The following is a 20,809-nucleotide window of genomic DNA, read 5'->3' as shown; positions in this document are numbered from 1 at the left end:
CTGTTAGCAAAGATAAAGCTACATAACCAATGTTCATAAACTTTGATGAAGGGCTCAAGCCTGAAACGTTGATTATGTAGCTTCATCTTTGCCATGTAAAGTAAACTTTTTGAGTTTCTCTAGCACTGTGTTTTTACACATTTACTCCATTGCTGGCATAAAACTGAGCTTTTTGGAATCAAATTATTAACTTCAATGATTATTAACTGAAAAAAAAATAAAAATGTCAAAACCCCTTCCTCTAAGCAAGGTTGAAAGTTGACATGTATGAGTCAAGTGACATTAACTTACACAGCTCCAAAATTCCATAACAATCTTAAATCTTAAGATTATGATAATAATCTTAATAATAAGCTTCTGCTTCCACCGTCACTAGACCCTCTGCAGTTCACATACAGACCCAACCCTCTTAGGACAATATCATCGCCACTGCCCTCCATCTAGCCCTCACCCACCTGGAAAACAAGGACTTGTATGTTTGAATGCTCTTTATTGACTTCAGCTCAGCATTCAATACAATCATACCTCAATACCTGATAAGAATGTTGAGTCTGCTGGGTCTAAGCACCTTCCTCTGCAATTGGATTCATGATTTCCTGTCAGGGAGACCTCAGGCAGTCCTGATTGGTAACAGCACTTCCAAGACCATCACACTGAGCATGAGAGTCCCTGCCAGGGCTGTGGGCTTAGTCCTCTGCTGTTCACTCTACTGACTCTTGAGTGTGCAGCAAAACCCAGGTCGAACCACATCATCAAGTTCGCTGTCGACACGACTGTGGTGGGCCTTATTAGTAAGAATGAGGAGTCAGTGTACAGAGATGAGGTGCAGTCGCTAACAGACTGGTGCACAGCCAACAACCTGCATCTGAACGTTAAAAAAGCCTTAGTGGATAGTAGTCATTGATGTATCCACACCTGCCTCATGAAGAGTGTTTCTGATCTGTTTAAGAGGGTTCTTGATGGACATGAATATGAAGGGATATCCACCAGGTGCAAGCAGCAGATGGGTTTGATTTGGACATCCTGTTTGGCACAGACACGTGGACTGAAAGGCTGTTCCCATGCTTTGCTGTTTGATAGTCTTTTGTTATTAACCTCTGCCAAGGGGTAGGTTTACAGCAGTCAATGAGCTGTACATCTTTGGAATGCAGGAGGAAAACAAAGCATCATTGGAAGTTCACCCCATCAACAAGTAAGTGTGCTAACTGCACAGACAGCATCTGAAGTTAGGAGACTCTGGCACTGCAGGTTTGGTATTAACTGCATTGCCACCATGTTACCAAGCTTGGAAACTGGTTGAAAAACACCTCACAATGTGTAATCCAAAGTAAGATTGTTCAAAAGTCTGTAATATTTTGGAAAGTTAACTCCATTTATGTAGAGTGACTGAAAAGTTGATCACTTTCTCAAGTATTGTATTACAGGAGAGAAAGCACAAATGATGTATATTTGAAACTGATCTTCATGATATTGTTTATCATAGGACATTGGCCAATTCCTTAGTGGACTCAGTTAGACCAGGAGACTTTAACCAGGCCATGATGGAGTTGGGAGCTACTGTCTGTACCCCTAAAGCACCCCTTTGTGAAGTTTGCCCTGTTCGAAGCTACTGTAGAGCTTACCAACAGGTATGTTTTCAGTGTATACAATGCATTTGATAACTATTATATACTATAATAATCAGCTGTTTGTCTTTGTAATTTGTAGATGCTTCTAAGCATGAATGAGTGATCTAGGACACACAATGGGTTCAGTAAAAGCAAATATTTCAGTCTCCAATAAATATACCTCTCAAGTGAGTTCTGCAGCTTTGCCACACAGAATATTTTAACCATATTTTAACATAACATATAACAATTACAGCACGGAAACAGGCCATTAGGCCCTTCTAGTCCGCACCGAACCAAACACCCCTCTCTAGTCCCACCTCCCTGCACAATGCCCATAACCCTCCATCTTCTTCTCATCCATATACCTGTCCAACCTTTTCTTAAATAATACAATTGACTCCGCCGCCACTATTTCTCCCGGAAGCTCATTCCACACGGCTACCACTCTCTGAGTAAAGAAGTTCCCCCTCATGTTACCTCTAAACCTCTGTCCCTTAATTCTTAACTCATGTCCTCTTGTTTTAATCTTTCCTCCTCTTAACGGAAATAGTCCATCCACATCCACTCTGTCTATCCCTTTCATAATCTTAAATACTTCTATCAAATCCCCTCTCAACCTTCTACGCTCCAAAGAATAAAGACCTAATCTGTCCAATCTCTCCCTATACTCTAGATGCTTAAACCCAGGTAACATTCTGGTAAACCTTCTCTGCACTCTCTCCACTCTGTTTATATCCTTCATATAATTAGGCGACCAGAACTGCACACAGAACTCCAAATTAGGCCGCACCAACGTCTTATACAATCTCAACATCACCTCCCAACTCCTATATTCCATGCAATGATTGATAAAGGCCAGCATACTAAAAGCCTTCTTCACCACCCTATTCACGTGAGTTTCTACCTTCAGGGAACGATGTACCGTTACTCCTAAATCTTTCTGCTCTTCTGTATTCCTCAATGCTCTCCCATTTACCACGTATGTCCTGTTCTGATTCTTCTTACCAAAATGAAGCACCTCACACTTATCAGCATTAAATTCCATCTGCCATTTTTCAGCCCACTTTTCTAAGCAGCCCAAATCCCTTTGCAATCCTTGAAAACCTTCTTCATTATCCACTCTTCCACCTATCTTAGTATCGTCTGCATATTTACTAATCCAATTCACCACCCCATCATCTAGCAACAGACAATATCGTAGAAGTGTTTCCACACCTGAGGAGATTTGCATTATTCACATGTTGGTGCTGCCCTAAGTTCACCTCCAATCAATGCCTCATCCAGCATTGTCTACCCCCATCGCACAGTGATCCTTCATCTCAACAGCACCTAACATTGAAAACTGAGCAACTGTTTTAATCTTTATTAAGTCTTGATACTCCCTTCTGAGTTAGCCTGGCTTTTGAATATATACACATTCTGAAATGCTTCCTACCAAAGTGTGCCATGTCCCTATGACCCTACCCTTAACCCTGGGAGTAACCACCAAAACTTCAAGATTCCTTTATTGTCATGTAATAAAGCAGGTGTTATAATACATGAAACTGGCTTCAGTCTGCTGTAAGACAGACAAAGATTCGCCATTAGTAGATATTAGCTGACGCCCCTTAACAGTCAGAGAAAAAGAAGCAAAATAGAATTTCCCCTGTCACTGAGTGTCCATGGATTCACCACTGGTGTTTCCACAGCCACACAAACTCCAGTCCAAACCATCAGCAAACCAAGTTCTAGATCCAAACTCCAAGCTGATCAAGTAGCCTTCAGCACCTTCAGCATCCTCTCGCATCCCAGTTCTGACACCTGGTACCCTTTCAGCCAGTCTCCAGCAATCCACAGCCTACCTGGGTTCCTCTTCTTGAGTTGCCAATAGCCTGCCGCCTGTATGTTCTTCAGGGTCAAAGCCTGTGCGCACTGTCTTCTGAGTCGTCACCTCTGCTTCTCCTCAAACGGGAGGATGGGGTGGTTGGGTCAGTGTTCTCCCTGTTTTCTGGTGCACTGCACTAGTCCTCTGCTTCCTTGGAGTCTGCAACCTCTTGAGGCTGCTGCCAATCGTAAGCGCCGCCATCTTAGGCTCAGACCCCTGCGGTCGCAGGATTTTAAAATAAACTACTGTTGGCTCCTTTTAACAGGCCATTAAAAGCCTGTAGAGAGCCATTGCTAGTTGGACTGGGTGGTAGAATCCTGGGGAGGAGTACTAAGTGTCCTCTCCTTGCTCTCTTTCCACAGGCCCACACCAGCAGTATCTTACTAAATTTCACTGGATTTCCAGGTGGATACAACTTGCCACCTGAGACTCTTTTTACTGTATTTTGGGGATTAAAATTGAAAATGGTTGTATTTTCCAAGTGGCTAAACTAAGTGTTAATGATTTCTCGGTTTTATGTGTTGTTTGGGTGAACTGCTGAGAGTGGGGTTCGGGATTATTACAGTCGAGGGACATTGCATTTTACCTATGCATAAAAAAAAGCAACTCAGAGTTAAAATTACGCATGGGAAAAGGAGTTGAAAATCTGTCCATCCTTGACATTGACAGGCTTTGAACTTTCTTTGGGTTTGCTCGGTTTTGTGATGCACATGAAAATGAAATCTGAAAACTCTAAGCTTAAAATCCTCAGAGAAAACTATTGTTTTTAAAGTTATACTGTGAGAGAAGCAAAGGGAAGATAACTAACTATGAACTAGAGTGGAGTTACCATTGAGTGTTGGAATAGTTCCCCATGGTACAGTGGTAACTCCACTTCAGAAGCGTTAGCTGAAAAATGTTTTGGGATATCCCAAAACTGAGAAAGCGGGTGTATAATGTCAAGTGGATGGTGCATTAAGCCTGTTTGTTGTATGTGTCCTTTTCAGGTTAGAAAAGAAAGGGAAATGGTCTCAAAGAGATTGTTGGGTAATAACATTTCAAGGATGTCCTTCACCCCAGATATTGAAGAGTGTGGTAAGTAATATCAGTAAATAATCCACACATTATGTATGGTTTAGTCATAGAAATATAGTCATAGAATGCAACACAGAAATAGGGCCTTTGGCCCAACTTGTCCCTGGTGACCAAGCTGGTCCCATTTGTTTGCATTCAGCCCAGATCCCTCTGAGTCTAAACCTTATGATCTCTGTATCTGTCACTGATCATTACAGGTTCTTCAGAGCACGGTAAACCTATTCCTGAACATCAAAATGTCTTTTAAAACATTAGGACAGTTAAAAAGGCTTATGGTATGCTGGTCTTCATTAGGGGATTGAGTTCAAGAGTCCTGAGGTAATATTGCAGCTCTATAAATCTCTGGTGAGATATTGTGTTCACTTCTGGTCACCTCATGACAGGAAAGATGTGGAAGTGATGGAGAGGGTGCAGAGGAGATTTACCAGGATGTTTCCTGGATTGGAAAATGTCTTATTAGAGCTAGGGCTTCTCTCTTTGGAGTGAAGAAGGATGAGACTCAATAGAGGTTTACAAGATTGAGAGGCATAGATAAGATAGACAGTCAGCACATTTTTCCCAGGGCAGGAGTAGCAAACACTAGAGGATATCTGTACAAAGTGAAGGGAGGAATGTTTAGGGGGAGACATCAAGAGTAAGTTTTACACAGAAAGTTGTGGGTGCCTGGAATGCATTGCTAGGAGTGGTGGTGGAAGCTAGAACAATAGGGACTCTTAGACAGATACATGGAAAAATAGAACATCATGAGATCAGGATGGTTTTAAAATGTTTTTGTGGGTCAGCACATCTTTGTGGGTCGTAGGGCCTGTACTGAGTTGTAATGTTCCATATTCTATTACTGCCCCCCCACTTCCTCGGGCAGCTTGTTCCATAGACTCACCATCTTCTGTTTGAAGAAGGTGCCCCTCAGGTCCCTTTTAAATCTTCTTTCACCTTTATCTAATGCCCTCTAGTTTTAGATTTCTATACCCTGGGGAAAAAATAGCTGCATCTCTTATGATTTTATTAACTCCCTTGGCATCCAATAACTTATCCAACCTCTCCTTCCTTGTCACCCAAGGCTACCAGTCCTAGTAATAATCTTGTGATTTAAAAAAAAAAATCTGCATGCTTTCCATCTTAATATCTTTCCTCTTGCTGGACAACCAAAATTATGCATTATATTCCAAGTGTGGTCTCACCATTGACTTGAATGTTTGTAACAAGAGTGCCAAATGCCTTCTTCACCACCCTACTTTGCTATGTGGTTCTCCAATCTGTTCTTGGATTCCTCCTGTATAGCCATTTTCATGGAATTGTAGACCTCTACCTGCAAGACCCTTTGTTCCGCAACACTTCCTGGGACCCTGTCATTCACCGTACAAGTCCTGCTCCGTTTAACAGTTGGTGTAGTGGTTGGCGCAACGCTGTTACAGCACCAGTGATTGGGACCGGGGTTTGAATCCCACACTGTAAGGAGTTTGTACATTCTCCCAGTGTCTGCGTGGGTTTCTCCCGATGGCTCCAGTTTCCTTTCACCTTTCAAAAGGTAGAGAGGGTTAATTGGGTGTAAATTGGGCAGTACGGCCTCGTGGGCCAAAATGGCCTGTTACCATGCTGTGTTTCTTAAAAATGATGTAACCTTCCAAAGTGCAACTCACTTGTATGAGTTAAATTCCATCTGCCAGTCCGTGGTCCAATTTCCCAGTTTATCTAGAACCTATTATCTTGAATAACCTTATTAGGAAAGGGCTAATTACGAAAGGATTGGGCAGGAACTGGGGAGCGAAAGTTTGGAACAAATGTTCTTAGTGGGGGGGGGGGGTGGGAGGGAGGAAGCACAGAAGTAATGTGGAGGATGTTTAGGGGCTACTTGCACAGTTCTAGAAAGGTTTGACCCACAGTCAGGGAAAAGGTGGTAGGATAAAGGAACCATAATTGACAAAAGAAGTGGGACAGCATGTTAGGAGGAAGAAGGAAGCATACAGAAGATGTAGGAAGCAAAAGACAGGAAGAGCTTATGAGAATTATATGGTAGCCAAGAAAGAACTTAAGAAAGGATGTAGGAGAGCTAGAAAGGGGCATGAGAAGGACTTGCAAGTGGGGTTAAGAAAAGCTCTGAGGTGTTCTATGCATACGTGAAGAACTGAATGAAGATGAGAGTGAAGCTAAGGCCACTTAAGGATAAAGGAGGCAACATGTGCCTGGAGGCAGAGAAGGTAGGGAGGTCCTAAATTAATACTTTGCTTCAGTGCTCACCAGAGAGAGGGATTTTGGTCGATGTGAGGTTAGTATAGAGCAAGCTTATTTTCTGAGCATGTTGAGGTTAAGAAAGAGGAAGCGCTGGGTCTTCTTAAAAACATTCTGATTGATGGTCTCTGGAACTGGATGAAGTATATATCGCAAGTTACTACAGGAAGCAAGAGAAGAGAATGCTGGAATGTTGGCAATGATCTTTGCGTCCTCCCTGGCCCCAGGGGAGGTACTGGAGGATTGGAGAATGGCAAATGTGACCCTGTTGTTCAAAAAGGTAATAGGAGAATCCTGGAAATTATAGATCAGAGAGTCTTACATCAGTGGTGGGCAAACTATTGGAGAGGACTCTTAGGGACAGGATTTATGAGCATTTAGAGAAGTATAGTCTCAGGGATGGTCAACATGGTTTTGTGAGAGGTAGACCTCATGAGCCTAATTGAGTTTTTTGAGGAAGTAACAAACTAAATTGCTGAAGGTAGGGCGTACATGGGTGTATATGGATTTTAGTAAGACATTTGACAAGGTCACCCATGGTAGATTAATTCAGAAAGCCATGAGGCATGGAATCCATGGAACCTCGACCGTGTGGATTCAGAATTGGCTTTCCTGCAGAAAGCAGAGGGTGGGTAGTAGGAAATGGAACATATTTTGCCTGGAAGACAGTGACTAGTGGAGTTCTCCAGGGATCTATTCTGGGACACCTGCTCTTTGTGATTTTTATAAAAATGACCTGGATGGAGAAGTAGAGGGACAGGTCAGTAGTTACAGATGAAACAAAGGTTGGGGTGCTCTGGATAGTGTAGAAGGTTATCGTAGGTTACACAGGATACAGACAGGATGTAGACTTGGGTGGAAAAGTGGCAGATGAAATTCAATCTGGATAAGTGTGAAGGGTTACATTTTGGAATGTCAAACCTGAAGGTGCAGTACATGGTTAATGGTAGGATTTTCAACTGTGTGGAAGAACGGATGGACCTTGGGGTCCAAATCTCTCAAGGTTGCTGCACAATTGACAGGGTAGTTATGAAAGCTTCGTGTGCTGGCCTTCAGTAGTCAAAGGATTAAATTCAAAGTCATGAGGTAATGTTACTACTCTATAAAACTGTGGTTGGACCACACTTGGAATATTGCATTCAGTTCTGGTTGCCTCATTACAGGAAGGACGTGGAAGCTATGGAGAGGTTGTAGAGGAGATTGACCAGAATGCTGCCTGGATTGGAAATGTGTCATATGAGGCAAGGTTAATAGAGCTGGGGCTTTTCTCTTTGGAGCGAAGAGGGATGAGAGGTGAATTAGAGGTCTACAAGATTATGAGTGGAAAGCAAGCACCTATTTTCCTGGGGCTAGTAAAGCCAACAGCAGAGGATATCTATACAAGATGAGGGGAGGAAAGTTTAAGGGAGATATTAGAGGTAAGTTTTTTTCACACAGAGAATGGAGGGTGTCTGGAGTGCATTGACAGGGGTGGTGGTGGTGGAGGGTGATACAATGAAGGCATTTACAAGACTCTTAAACAGGTACATGGATGCAAGAAAAATAACAGGTTATGAGTGTGGGGTAGGGAAAGTTTAGTAGGTTGAGTGGATTTCTCGAGGTTAGCACAACATCATGGACCGAAGGGGCTGTTCTGTGCTGTAATGTTCTATGTTTTATTCTTCACTGCCCACAACATCACCAATTTTGGAGTCATATGCAAACTTGCTAACCAGGCTTACTATTATTGCCATCTAAGTCATTAATGCAGATGACTGTGACAGAATATATAGAAATATTTTTGGGAGATAAATTGGGAAAAGTTAGAATAGATTACATACAAACACTTTAAAACATCTTATTTGAAATACTGGAGAATTCATATCCAGAGTGACTTTACAGAAACTTTGAAGAGTGCCTATGGAGACTTCACAAGTAAGTGTTAATTGAATTGATGTTGTGGAATGAATGGACTATTGTCTTTAAAGCAACAGCAGAGACAAGATGGCTTAGAGAGGTCACTGATGGGTTCTTGTTTACCTAAAAACAATAGATGAACCAGAAGACTGACTCCTATTGTTTGATGGAGAAGGTCAGGTGGTTTTTGCAAGCAGAGAAAGTGAAACAGGCTGTCTCAGTCTCAGAGTGTGTGTGTGAGAGAGCTGGGACAAGCAGAAGCTGGCTGGAACTCAAACAGAAGCTCCAGAGTGGAAGATGGCTAAAAGTACTGGCTGTCTAGTGTTTCACTTGGAATAAGAGAAATAGAAAGGAACTTTGTGGTGACCTGAAAGAAAGAGGTTATCATCTGGAGAACCCTGATGGGGCAAGTTTCATCTGCAAGACACTGAGGTGACTGAGGGAAGTACCTCAGTTGTGAATCTCCTGGAACAACACATCTCTCTCTACAAAACCTACAAGCACCTTCCTGAATGGTAACCATTTACCTTTCAAGAATCGAAGCCTGGTGAACTTTAAACATGTAAAATTCTATGCACAGTGTAAGAATTGCCTGCCACCAGTGAACTTGGAAGAATGAGAAGTGAGATTGGACTGTAAACCCAAGCATGTTTCTAAACTTACCACACATTACAAACACGTGCTTAGAATTAGAAGGGGGCTTAGGTTAGGTTAAATTAAGTAAGTTAATAATATAAGTTAAAGTTTGTTTCTATTTTTATGTTTAAAGATGATTAAAAGCAACTTTTGTTTAAGTAACCATTTGTCTTGGTGATTATGTATTGCTGCTGGGATTTGGGGTCCTTTGGGCTCGTAACATGAGAAACAACAGCACCAATCTCTGCAGCACACTATTGGGCCCAGGCCCTCAAACAGAGTGTCAACCCTCCACTACCTCCCTCCATCTGTTGAGCCAGTTCTCTGACTAGTTGTCCAGCTCACCCTGGATCACATGCAATCTGACCTTCCAGATGAATCTACCATGCTGGACCTAGTCAAAAGCCTTGTTACTGGTGATGTAGAAAATGTCTAGCACCTTATCTTCATCAATCTTCTTGGTTACCTTTTAAAAAAAAACTCCTCAAATTCGTGAGATACAATTACCCTTGCATGAAGCCATGCTGACTATCTCTAATCAGATCTTGCCTTTCCAAATGCAAGTGGACTGATCTCTCTGAATCTTCCTCCAGTAATGATTGATGTTACAATTACCAGCTTGTAGTTCCCTGCCATGTCCTTCAGCTTTTTTTTTAAAAAAAAGGTATAACATTAGCCTCCAGTCTTCTAGCATCTCATCCCTGCATAATCATAGAACATAGGGCATAGAACACTAGAGCACAGTACAGGCCCTTCAGCCCTCAATGTTGTGCCAATCAACTACAGAGCATATTACAGGTACACAATCCAGACATCTAAAATCCGGAAAGCTCCAAAATCCGACAAGTGGGGAGAGAGACTGGCAGCATGAGTCGGGTGGGCGAGGGGGAGAAACTGCTAACGTGAGTTGGGCAGGCGAGAGATCGGCAGCGCGAGTCGGGAGGGGGGGGGGTGCATTGACAGTGAGAGTCAGGCAGGCGGGTGGGTGGGGGGGGGGAGATCGACAGTCTGAGTAGGTTGAGTAATGGGAAAGAGACCGGCAGCGCGAGTCAGGAGGGCGGGGGGTGGGGGGGGGGGGGGAGGAGACCGGCAGCTCGAGTCGGACGGGTAAGGGCGGGGGGAGATGGTAGCGCGACTGGAAGGGGGTGGGGGTGGATACGACAGCACAATTTGGGTGGGTTTAAATCTGGCTTTATGAAATCCGGAAAAAAACAAAATTTGGGACACACTGTTCCAGATAAAGGATTGTGTACCTGTATATGTGAACAAATAAAGAACAGTAAGCAGATAATGAATATAAACAAACTGCAATGCAGAGAGAATAAAAAAAAATCAATAAATTGCACAAGAGTCCTTAAATGAGTCCCTGATTGAGTTTGTTGTTGAGGAGTCTGATGGTGGAGGGGGAGCAGCTGTTCCTGAACCTGGTGGTACGAGTCTTGTGGCACCTATACCTCTTTCTTGATGGCAGCAACGAGACAAGAGTGTGTGCTGAGTGGTGTGGATCATTGCTGATTCTGGCTGCACTCCGACGGCAGGTTTCCCTGTAGATGTTCTTGCTGGTGGGGAGGGTTTTGCCTGTGATGTTCTGGGCAGTGTCCACTACCTTTTGGAGGTCTTTACGCTCAGGGGTATTGGTGTCCCCATACCAGACTGTGATGCAGCCGGTCAGCATACTTTTCACCTCACCTCTCGAAATTTGCCAGGGTTTCTGGTGTCATACCAAACCTCTGCAAACTCCTGAGGAAGTAGAGGCAGTGACATGCTTTCTTCATGATGACATTAGTGTGTTAGGTCCAGGAAAGATTGTCCGAGATCGTCCGTCCCAGAACTTAAATTTGAACCTAAACTCTTCCTACCTCATAACCTTCTATTTTTCTTTCATCCATGTCCCTGTCCAAGAGTCTCTTAAATGACCCTAATGTTTCATCCTCCTCTACCATCCCTCGCAAGGCATTACAGGCAACCACACTTTAAAAAAAAAGCTACCCCTGATGTCTCCCTAAAACTTCCCTCCCTTCATCTTGTACTTATGTCCTCTGATGTTTGCTATTCCTGCTGTAGGAAAAAGGTACTGATTGTCAACCCTGCTTCAGCCTCTCACCCCTATTTAGTCTCCTCTCATACTTCTTCATTCCAAAGAGAAAAGTCCCAGCTCTGCTAACCTTGCCTCACAAGATTTGGTAAATCCTGGTAAATCTCCTCTGCACCCTCTCCATAGCTTCCACATCCTTCTGAGAATGAGAGGACAAGAACTGAACACAATACTTTGTGTGCTCTCACCAGAGATTTGTAGACCTCTCTGCTCTTAAACTCAATGCCCCTATTAAAGAAACCCAACATCCAAATGGCCTTCTTGACTATCCTGTTAACCTGTGTGGCACTTGAGAGATGTATGGATTTGGACCCCAAGGTCCCTCTGTTCATCTACGCTCTTGTTACTGATCATTAACCCTGTATTCAGCTTTCTGGTTTGATCTTCCAAAATGCATCACCTCATACTTATCAGGATTGAAGTCCATCTGCTACTTTTCTGCCCAACTTTGCATCCTGTTTATATCCTTCTGTAACGGTAGACAAACCGGCACTATCCACAACTCCTCCAACCTTCGTATCATCTGCAAACCTACTGGCCCATCCTTCGGCCACTTCATCAAGAACATTCATAAAAATCAAAGAGCAGGGGTCCCAGAACAGATCACTGCAGAACTCCACTAGTCACTGACCTCCAGGCTGAATACTTTCCATCCACTAGTACTCTCTGTTTTCTATGTGCAAGCCAATTTTTAACTCATACAGCCAAGGTTCTGTGGATCCCAAGCCTCAAGACTTTCTTAATGAGTCTCTCATGGTGGACCTTGTCAAATGCCTTACTGAAATCTATATTGACCACATCTACTGCTCTACCTTCATCAATTTCTTTTGTTACCTCCTCAAAAAACTCAATTAGGCTTGTGAGACATCACCTTTCCTTCACAAAGCCATGTGAACATGATTGTTGCTCTCCAAATGCTCATAGATCTTATCCTTAATAATCATCTCCAATAGTTTGCACACCACTGACTTAAGACTCACCGGTCCATAATTCTCAGGATTCTTCATATTACCTTTTATAAACAAGGGGATCACATTTGCAATTCTCCAATCCTGCAGCATCGCCTCTGAGGCCAAAGTTTACTCAAAGATCATAACCACTGCCCAAGCAATCTTTTCTCTCACTTCACATGGTAACCTGGGTTATATTGCGTCTGGCTCTGGGGACTTTTCAATTTTAAAGTTTTGAAGAAGATCCAACACTTCCTCTTCCTTAATCTCAACATCATCAGGCACACAAGCCTGTCTTATTCTGGCCTCACCCTGATCAAGGTCCTTTTATCTTGTGGATACACTTAGGTACTCGTCTGCTTCCAGGCACGTTGCCTCCTTTATCATTTAGCTGCCCCACTTTCATTCTCCTCATTCTTCTGCTCTTCACATATGCATAGAGTGCCTTGGGGTTCTCCTTAATCCTACTTTCCAAGGCCTTATTATGCCATTTTCAAGCTCTCCCAAGTACTTTCTTAAGCTCCTTCCTGGCTACCATATACTGTACCTCTCATGAGCCCTTTCTGTTTCCTGCTTCTTAAATCAAATGGAGGCTTCCTTCTTCCTCTTAACTAGCTGCCTCACGTGTTTTGCCAACCACAGTTCCCTTTTCCTACCATCTTTTCCTTGTCCCAGTGAGACAAACCTCTCCTGAACACATCGCAAGTTGTCCCTAAACTTCCTCCACATTAGTTCTGTGTTTTTGCCCTTGAACATCTGTTTTCAATTTACTTTCGCTAGTTCCTGCCTCATCCCAGTGTAATTAGCTGTTCCCCAATTTCCCATTTTGCCCTTTTGATGATTCTCTTATCTCTGCCAAGGCTCCTGAACTTTCTTCAATGGCTTATCATAATGTTCTCAGATACACTTGATAAAGCCCTTCTCTCCCTTCTCCGTGGGTGTCACGGTTAGTGCAGCCGTTAGCGCAACCCTATTACAGTGCCAGTGATTGGGTCTGGTGTACGAATCCAGTGCTGTCTGAAAGAAATTTGTACATTCTCCTCTTGTCTGCGTGGGTTTTCCCTGAGAACTCTGGTTTCCATCAAAGCGTACTGGGTGTTGTTGGTCAATTGGGTGTAATTGGGCGCACAGGCTGAAAGGGCCTGTTACAGTGTTGTATGTATAAATTTTTTTAAATTAAAAAAAATTAAAATTTAAATTTAAAAAAATTAACGTGCCTCCAGGCCTTAGCATTGCATTGGAAGGAGAGGTGGAGTGCAAGGAGGTCAAGGTATTTCATAAGCCGATTTCAGGTGGCCGAAATACCACGATGTAAAGCTGCCTATTCTACCTGATTGCGGCTGTCGGGAGGCCACCTGAAAGTGGAAAACCCAGCCCTGAGGAGTACTCACCCCATCCTCCTCGGGGAGGTATATTTTCCGCTTCCAAGCAGTCCCCTGAGGCACTTGAAAGCAGCAGTGGCTGCTAGGGGGCGGACTGATGATGTCACGGTGATGTCATCAGCCTGAGATGCTTCGGCGCGATTTTTGAAAAACTGGAGAGTGTGCAGACTCGGCATTACCAGTACAGTCACATTTTTCAGTACATTAGACGCACTTCTCAGCTCCAGGTCTGTCATGATCCTGTGTTCCTTTCTGCTTCAGCCTTGATGCGCTGCAAATGACATCACGACAGCGGGCGGGACTAAGGCCACAGTCGACAGGAACCAGCGTTTGCTCCAAGAAGCCGGCCCTTTCAGGTGCCAGAACAGCGCCTTCAGTGCTGCCACCTCAACGTCAATTCGGACACACCTGCAGCCGCTTCTGCGGGCACGTTCTCAGAGCGATTGCACCTGAAAGCAGCTAGAAACAGTGCATCACTACCACAAATATTGTAGGCATTTTTTTCTTAAAATAAAAATTACTCATTTTGAAATTGTTTCCTTAGCCAAACACTAGGAAGAGAATGACTGGGACATTTTCAAATATTTTTTTATTGCCTTCTCACTTAGAAGAAAATCTTGCGGGTTTATTTTTGTTCAGAATCATTAAAAACTGAGCATTTAGAGAAATGCGGAAAATTTATCCTCGCTGATCTCCCCACATTATTCTCTGGGTCAGACAACGTAACTCTCAGCATTGATGACTCTGGCAGCAAGGATGGCAGGAATTCAGCCCAGATTTTTCAGATTAAAAACATTTTTTGAAGCAATTTGCTGTTGCTCAATTCAAGCCCTGACAATGTGATTGGTCTAGATTCCTTGTCGTCTAAATATAAGAGCAACTTAATATCTAATGCTGCTATGTGCAGGCCTTCTGTAAATATTCAATAAAGTAAGATTGGTATTTCTGTCTAATGTTGCAGGTGGAGCAGGAAGTTGCTCCTTGTGTTTGCCTGAAAAGGTAGCTTGGGATAGTGAGCTTGGAGTAAAGAATTTCCCAAGGAAACCAACAAAGAAACCTCCACGATTCGAGCGTACATTGACCTGTGTGGTGACACGGAAGAGGAAATACAATGAAACAGAAGAGTATTTCCTAGTTCAGAGACCAAACTCTGGTATCTACTGTTATCTGAAAAAAATATTTGGTGGGATGGAAACTTGGAGAGGAGATAAACTGTTTGCCTCATTGTTCATTCCCCAATCAGTTACAGTAAAAGCTCTATATGTTGGAGAGTCCATACTGGTACCCTACATCGAAAAAATCTTATGGCAGACTAAAGGCAATTTTGTGTAAAATTAACATTTCTGTTTTATTACATGATTATAAATAATATCTAAAAATTTAGTTTTGAGTGCGACCATTATTTAGAGCTATTTTCTGGGTTTAAATTTTGAGGCACTAATATTTTTCCACTTCCCATGAGTATTCTAACAACAGCATAAATGGCAGAAATTACTTGAGCTCCCAGTTCTTGGATTTGGTACACTTTTGATTGTGGGAATATATGCTAGTCTGTCAGAACACTAAAAAAAAATAAATTCACAGGTTTTGCAATATTGATAGTTGAATACCACTGAATATTTAGCTCAGGGCAGTAGGGAAATACCTCTACAGATAAATTTGCGAATGTATGAAACCTACATTTAATATATATTTAAAAAATTATTTCAATCCTATTCAATGTGTACATTTCTGTACATTTCAACTGTAACTGTGATCTGTTTTTTTTTGTTGCCATTTTACAGAATATGGTGAATTGATGCCATTCATTCACTGTTTTGTATCCTCTTAATTGTCAGGACTTTTAGCTGGGATGTGGGAGTTCCCTAGCATTCTGTTGGAGGCTGTGGTGAAGGAAAAGAAGCAGAAACACATAATATTCAATCGGCTCACAGAATTAATGGGAAATCTAGTTACAAATACTGATGTACAGCTTATTGGGGAGGTGAGTTGGAAGTGTCTTTTACAAAACATAGAAGTCCAGAAGTGAAGAATTGGGCAATAACCATCAAATAGGTTTCAATGCAATAATAATGTTAACTCTTTAGAAAACATTAATATAATTTCTGCAATTGATCTAAATGTTTAACATCGCATTTACTATTCCACCAATATGAAACAACCTCTACAAAGAAGGATTTTCTATTTTATTCTTTTCTTCTAGGTAGTACACATCTTTTCTCACATTCATCAAACCTACCTGGTGTATAGCAATTCACTTAGTGACATGACTGTGAAGGAAGAAGACCTAGGACAAGCTCCCGTCTGCTGGGTTACCGAGGCTGAATTTTATCAATCAGCTGTGCCCACTTCCATGAAGAAGGTAAAAACTCTGGAGAAGTTTAAGTGTGGAACCACTAAATTGAATCAAGAAGGACTGAGTTCCATAGTGGAGAGCAGTATTGGTCTCCAGGCTCATATCTTGAGAGCTCTTCATGACAATTTTGCAACGTCTGAGCTGCTAATTTCAAATTCATTAGGATTGGTCTTCACTGTGAAGATGATGTTTATCTTGAGTTTAAAAACTGGCTTTAAGTTTGTTCTTTGAAAGAGATGGCATAGATTTGATGAGGTCTAAGCTTCCATCTGAATTGTACAACAGTGAGTAGAAGGGTGATTATTGAAACTAATTGTCATGTTGGGTTCAAACACGCTCATTATAAAAATGACCATGAGCCTGGAATTGCATTTGTAGCTTGCTTTATTTTACCATACACTTAGTGAATATCTATATATGCAGGCTTTTCCCTGCTAGTTCTGACCCTCTCTTTCCAAGATACATAAGTCCCACCCCTTGACATGATTGGCCTGCTCGATGTCCCACCAATAGTGTTACACCACGCTAATCAAGGTGAGAAGGAGAGGAAGTTAAAATGGTCAGTTTTGTTCCTGAATGTGGGGTTGAAAAGGGTCAGCAAACGAGACTAAATAGTATTTCTCAATTTGTGTTTGGAATTACTTTAAATTTTGTAATCAAGATTGTGATTTTTTAAAAAATTTGCACAGTTTTTAATAATTGTGCATGCAACTGTTGCAGAGCTTCATTTGGAATAAATAAAGTTCCTTGTGATGAATCTATATTCTTTCGGCATGCTACAGGTTGTCCAACTGGGTGGAAGGACTATATGAGATTGGGATCCAATTTTTACTCCCATGATTGAGAGGAGCAGTGAGCTGTTTTATCAGTTATGGGCTTGGAGCAACAAGATGGCGCTCTAACATTGTTAATCACTTAACATAATTGATTTACATTTTTGTATTAGAGCCTAAAATTCACCTTATAAACTCTTTTCAAAATGCTTTCAGGTATTCCGGTTGTTTAAGCATGCAAGAGTGAATGGGAAGCAATTAACCAAGGTAAGGCAGGAGTTGCAATTTATTTTGACATTTCCTCATTTCTCTTTTGTCATTGGGTTGAGCTTATCCTTGGTTCATTATTTTAATTTGTTTGACAGACAGAGTTTGTCATGTGTCTATCTGAGTATTGCCATTCAGGAATGTTGGTTGTTCACTGTCAAGGTTGTACTGTATTGCATGACATTGAGAAGGTGACATGAAACCTGGAACAATTTTCCTCAATCTGGAGAGAAGGAAAATAATCTGGTCTTCAGCTTCTGTGTGAACATTTGGTGATCTTGGATTTTATTTCACTATAATTCTCTGTAATCAAATGCCCAACAGATCATGAAAGATTTATACATGCATAATGGCTGCTCACTTTTTCATGTAGCAGAAGTCTATCTCCAATTAAAAGTAAGCTGGAACTTCCTCTTTAATCCCTCTGCAGGGTGACAAGCTACAATGTGGCTCTGAAAATCATGGGGAGAAGTGAAAAGGAAGAAAGCTCATGGCACCAAAGGATCTGAGGGACCACAGTTCTCAATGGACAATTATTTCCATTGAAGTCAGCATTTAAATCTAAAAACAAATTTCTTGCTCATCTGAATATTTTTACTGAGTATGAAGAACAAATGCTGGTGTTTAACATGTTTTCAGTTTCTGTAGATATTAGAATTTTTTTTAACTTCTAATTTGCTACTTTTTTTTTAAAGATTATTAACTTTGGATAAAGATTATGTCATCAAATGTCTTACCTCTGACAATTCTGTACTCATGTATTACCACAACTTACTATTTTACAGATCGCGCTTATTTTTGTACCTTGTAGCGGCTACTTCGGTAGAGCTACTAAAGCAATACAATACTCTGCTGTGCCCGCTCAAGCCGCTACACCCTCCCCATCCCCCGAACCGTCGCCAGAAACTAAAACACCGGCTACATGCACCTTAGGTGGATGCCCTCCCCTCTGGGCTGGGGGCACTGAATGGGTGAAGTGTGATCCATATGGGCAGGCTTGAGTCTGTTCACACTAAACAGCTGCAAATGCCCCCCAAACTCCAAAGTATACACAGCCCTGTTCTTAATCACACAGAAGGGGCCCTCATACGGTTGTTGTAATAGTGCTCCTGGGACCTGTCTGCATACAAAAACAAAATCAGCGTCCAGGAGTGGTGGGGGTACATGCTGTTTAGGGGTTCCATGCCAGTTGGTTGGAACAGGTTTGCTGATTATGACACCACGTCGAAGCTGCTGAAGGACGACCAGGTCCACATGCACGTGTTCAAACCGCCTGCATACCGCTGGGAAAGGTTGAAGAGGTGCCTTCATGTGCCGCTGAATTTTGGCAGTCTGGCAGGAGGTATGTGTGTGGGCCCATTGTGTGACGTCTTTTTTCATTCCATGCCACATGTATTTATTTGGCATGAGCTTGACAGATGCTCTGATGGATGGATGAAACCTACTGTGTTCCTGGTCAAAAAGGCGTCATCTCCAAGATGCCGGAATCACTGGTCTAGGGTAGCCCAAAGGCATGTCACGAAGTAGGGTTGGGCCACCCAGTTGTGGTGCCACCTGTTGTATGTCCAGGTTCGTAATGGCTGTACCGTATGCCTGAACATTGAGGTCCATGGCCTGTGCACTGGCTAATTCAGGAATATCAATGCCACCCTGAATATGATGTACAGTTTGTCTGGACAGCATATCCACAGTGACATTGTTTTTACCCAAGACATGGCACATGTCCGTCGTGAATTCGGAAATGTATGATAAGTGATGCTGCTCCCTTGCCGACTATGGATCAGTGTAGCAGACAAAGCGGGCACAGCGCGGTATTGTGAACCGTTTCCGGCGCAGTTCTTCAACGGGTGCATGGAACCATAAAACAGCTGGATACTCACCCAGTTAATGGGCTGCACGCCGAGTTGATTTACGGAGTCTCCTGTCGGAAGGCGTGGGATGCCCGCAGTGCTTAATTTAAACCTGGATCGGCAGCAAACCCATCATGATGTCCCACCCAGTCCCGTGGAGCCTGGGATGTGAGGTATATAAAAGAAACCTGTAAAGTCTAAAACAACGGTCTTGAGTGGACTAACCTGGTGTGTGGGTGTGTGTGTGTGTGTGTTTTGCTTTAGTAGCTGTACTGAAGTAGCCGCTACAACATTTTCCATTTTTCACAGTTTAATAGTTGTTAAGAGTCACATTTGGGGTCCCATGGAAGACCTGTGCTCAAAATCACCAGGTAGTCTGAGCAAGACACTATGCAGAAATGTTACAATATGCCCCATCTACAATTTCCCCTAATCGAAGTAACAGTGTTTGTACGAATTGTTAATTAAAGACTAGATCCTCATTTAATGTATGTGGTTGAAATCTTACTGTCCAACACTAGTACAACTTGCAGTAGATTGATGATTGCCCCATGAGAAAGTGTCCAAGCTCTTGCATTGGACAACGAGGGAAAAGAGCAGCAGGAATTGAAATCCAAATAGGGTAATGGACTTTAATGTTGTGACTCACACTTTATTATTTCACTTGTATAATTTTGTCAAACATGAATTTTCATAGAGCATTATTAATGAATTTCACTTTCTTTGAATTCTGAGGAACGTAAAGAATTAATGGGAGCCTGTTGTCATATGTTGTGATTTTAAGGCCAAACTCAAGTTTAGTACATTTTTATATTAATATTGATCTTGAAGAATTGTACTCTACATGTATAAAAGCCTGTGGAACAACAAGTGCACATGTATAATAATTTGTTTTTGGTTCCTTTATATATTCTGAGGTCATTGTCCTCATAAGAAGGCAGTCATTGTTTCAAAAATAAGATAAATACCATTGATTGAGGGTGGAGCTGCTTCTTACCTGATGACAAACATATTGTATAATTTTTATTGCAACTATTTTCCTTTATAATTGCTTGGACAGTATGGAGATGCCTTTGTTGTTTTGATTTGATGAATGAAAAGTCCATTCTAAAGTAGCAGAGTTTTTCACGTTATCAGAACTTTAAATGATAAGAACTTTGATAAAACAATTAAACTATACTTAAAGCAGTTAATAAAACAGACAATAAAATGTTAATACATTAATACGTTCAAAAGAATGGTCAAATAAATTATCTGGACTGTCTTCATATTCTACTGGTCCTAAACAGTGCAAAAGCAAATTCAAATGGAATTGTTTATTTTAAACATGCAAACTACCTAACTTGGAATTCATAAACAATACTCACCAGCTGGTTTCTTGCAAAAATATGTTTGCAAGTCTTTTTAACCTGTACATTTTTAATAATCAAATTTTCCAAATAAATTCTCAGAAATATTTTTTGTTTGTTAATTTACAATCTATTGGGTACATAGAACACTATAGTGTAATACATGTCCTTCAGCCCACGATGTTGTGCTAACCCTCTATAAATCTACTCAAGAAACGAAACTTTTCTGACCTTGTGATGGTGTTTGCTATGCTCGCACTGGCAAAAGGGTGTTGGCTGTCCACCCTATCTATTCCCTCAATCACAAAGAGTGGGTCTCAGAACAGATCCCTGTGAAATTCCACTCATCGCTGACCTCCAGGCAAAATGTGTTTCATTCACTACTACCAACTACTTTGCAGGCAATCCATTCTGAATCCTTCTTTTGATTTTTTTTCTTTGCTTTTTCCTTATTTTCATTTTTCCAAAAGTTATCCTT

At 41.8% G+C, this 20,809-nt stretch overlaps 1 protein-coding gene across 4 annotated transcripts in view; it reads left to right on the top strand.

Annotated features, from left to right (window-relative positions):
• LOC138763880 (uncharacterized) overlaps positions 1 to 20,438 on the top strand; it is a 41,437-nt gene extending 20,999 nt beyond the window's left edge. For 2 of the 4 annotated variants that reach the window (XM_069938796.1, XM_069938795.1), the window contains 7 exons: positions 1,484 to 1,628; positions 4,461 to 4,548; positions 14,698 to 14,889; positions 15,575 to 15,720; positions 15,940 to 16,098; positions 17,082 to 17,132; positions 17,563 to 20,438. In XM_069938796.1, coding sequence (XP_069794897.1) covers positions 1,484 to 1,628; positions 4,461 to 4,548; positions 14,698 to 14,889; positions 15,575 to 15,720; positions 15,940 to 16,098; positions 17,082 to 17,132; positions 17,563 to 17,607 — 826 coding nt within the window. In that variant the 3' untranslated portion in view covers positions 17,608 to 20,438. Of the gene's footprint in view, positions 1 to 1,483; positions 1,629 to 4,460; positions 4,549 to 13,997; positions 14,227 to 14,697; positions 14,890 to 15,574; positions 15,721 to 15,939; positions 16,099 to 17,081; positions 17,133 to 17,562 lie in introns of those variants that run through there. The other 2 variants (XM_069938797.1, XR_011357873.1) reach the window with 2 other exon arrangements.
• The last annotated feature ends 371 nt before the right edge of the window (positions 20,439 to 20,809 follow it).

Source organism: Narcine bancroftii, chromosome 5 (genome assembly GCF_036971445.1).
Source record: "Narcine bancroftii isolate sNarBan1 chromosome 5, sNarBan1.hap1, whole genome shotgun sequence".
Taxonomy (NCBI): Eukaryota; Metazoa; Chordata; class Chondrichthyes; order Torpediniformes; family Narcinidae; genus Narcine; species Narcine bancroftii.
The sequence above is the reverse complement of the archived record's forward strand: the minus strand, read 5'-3'. Positions and strand labels throughout refer to the sequence as shown.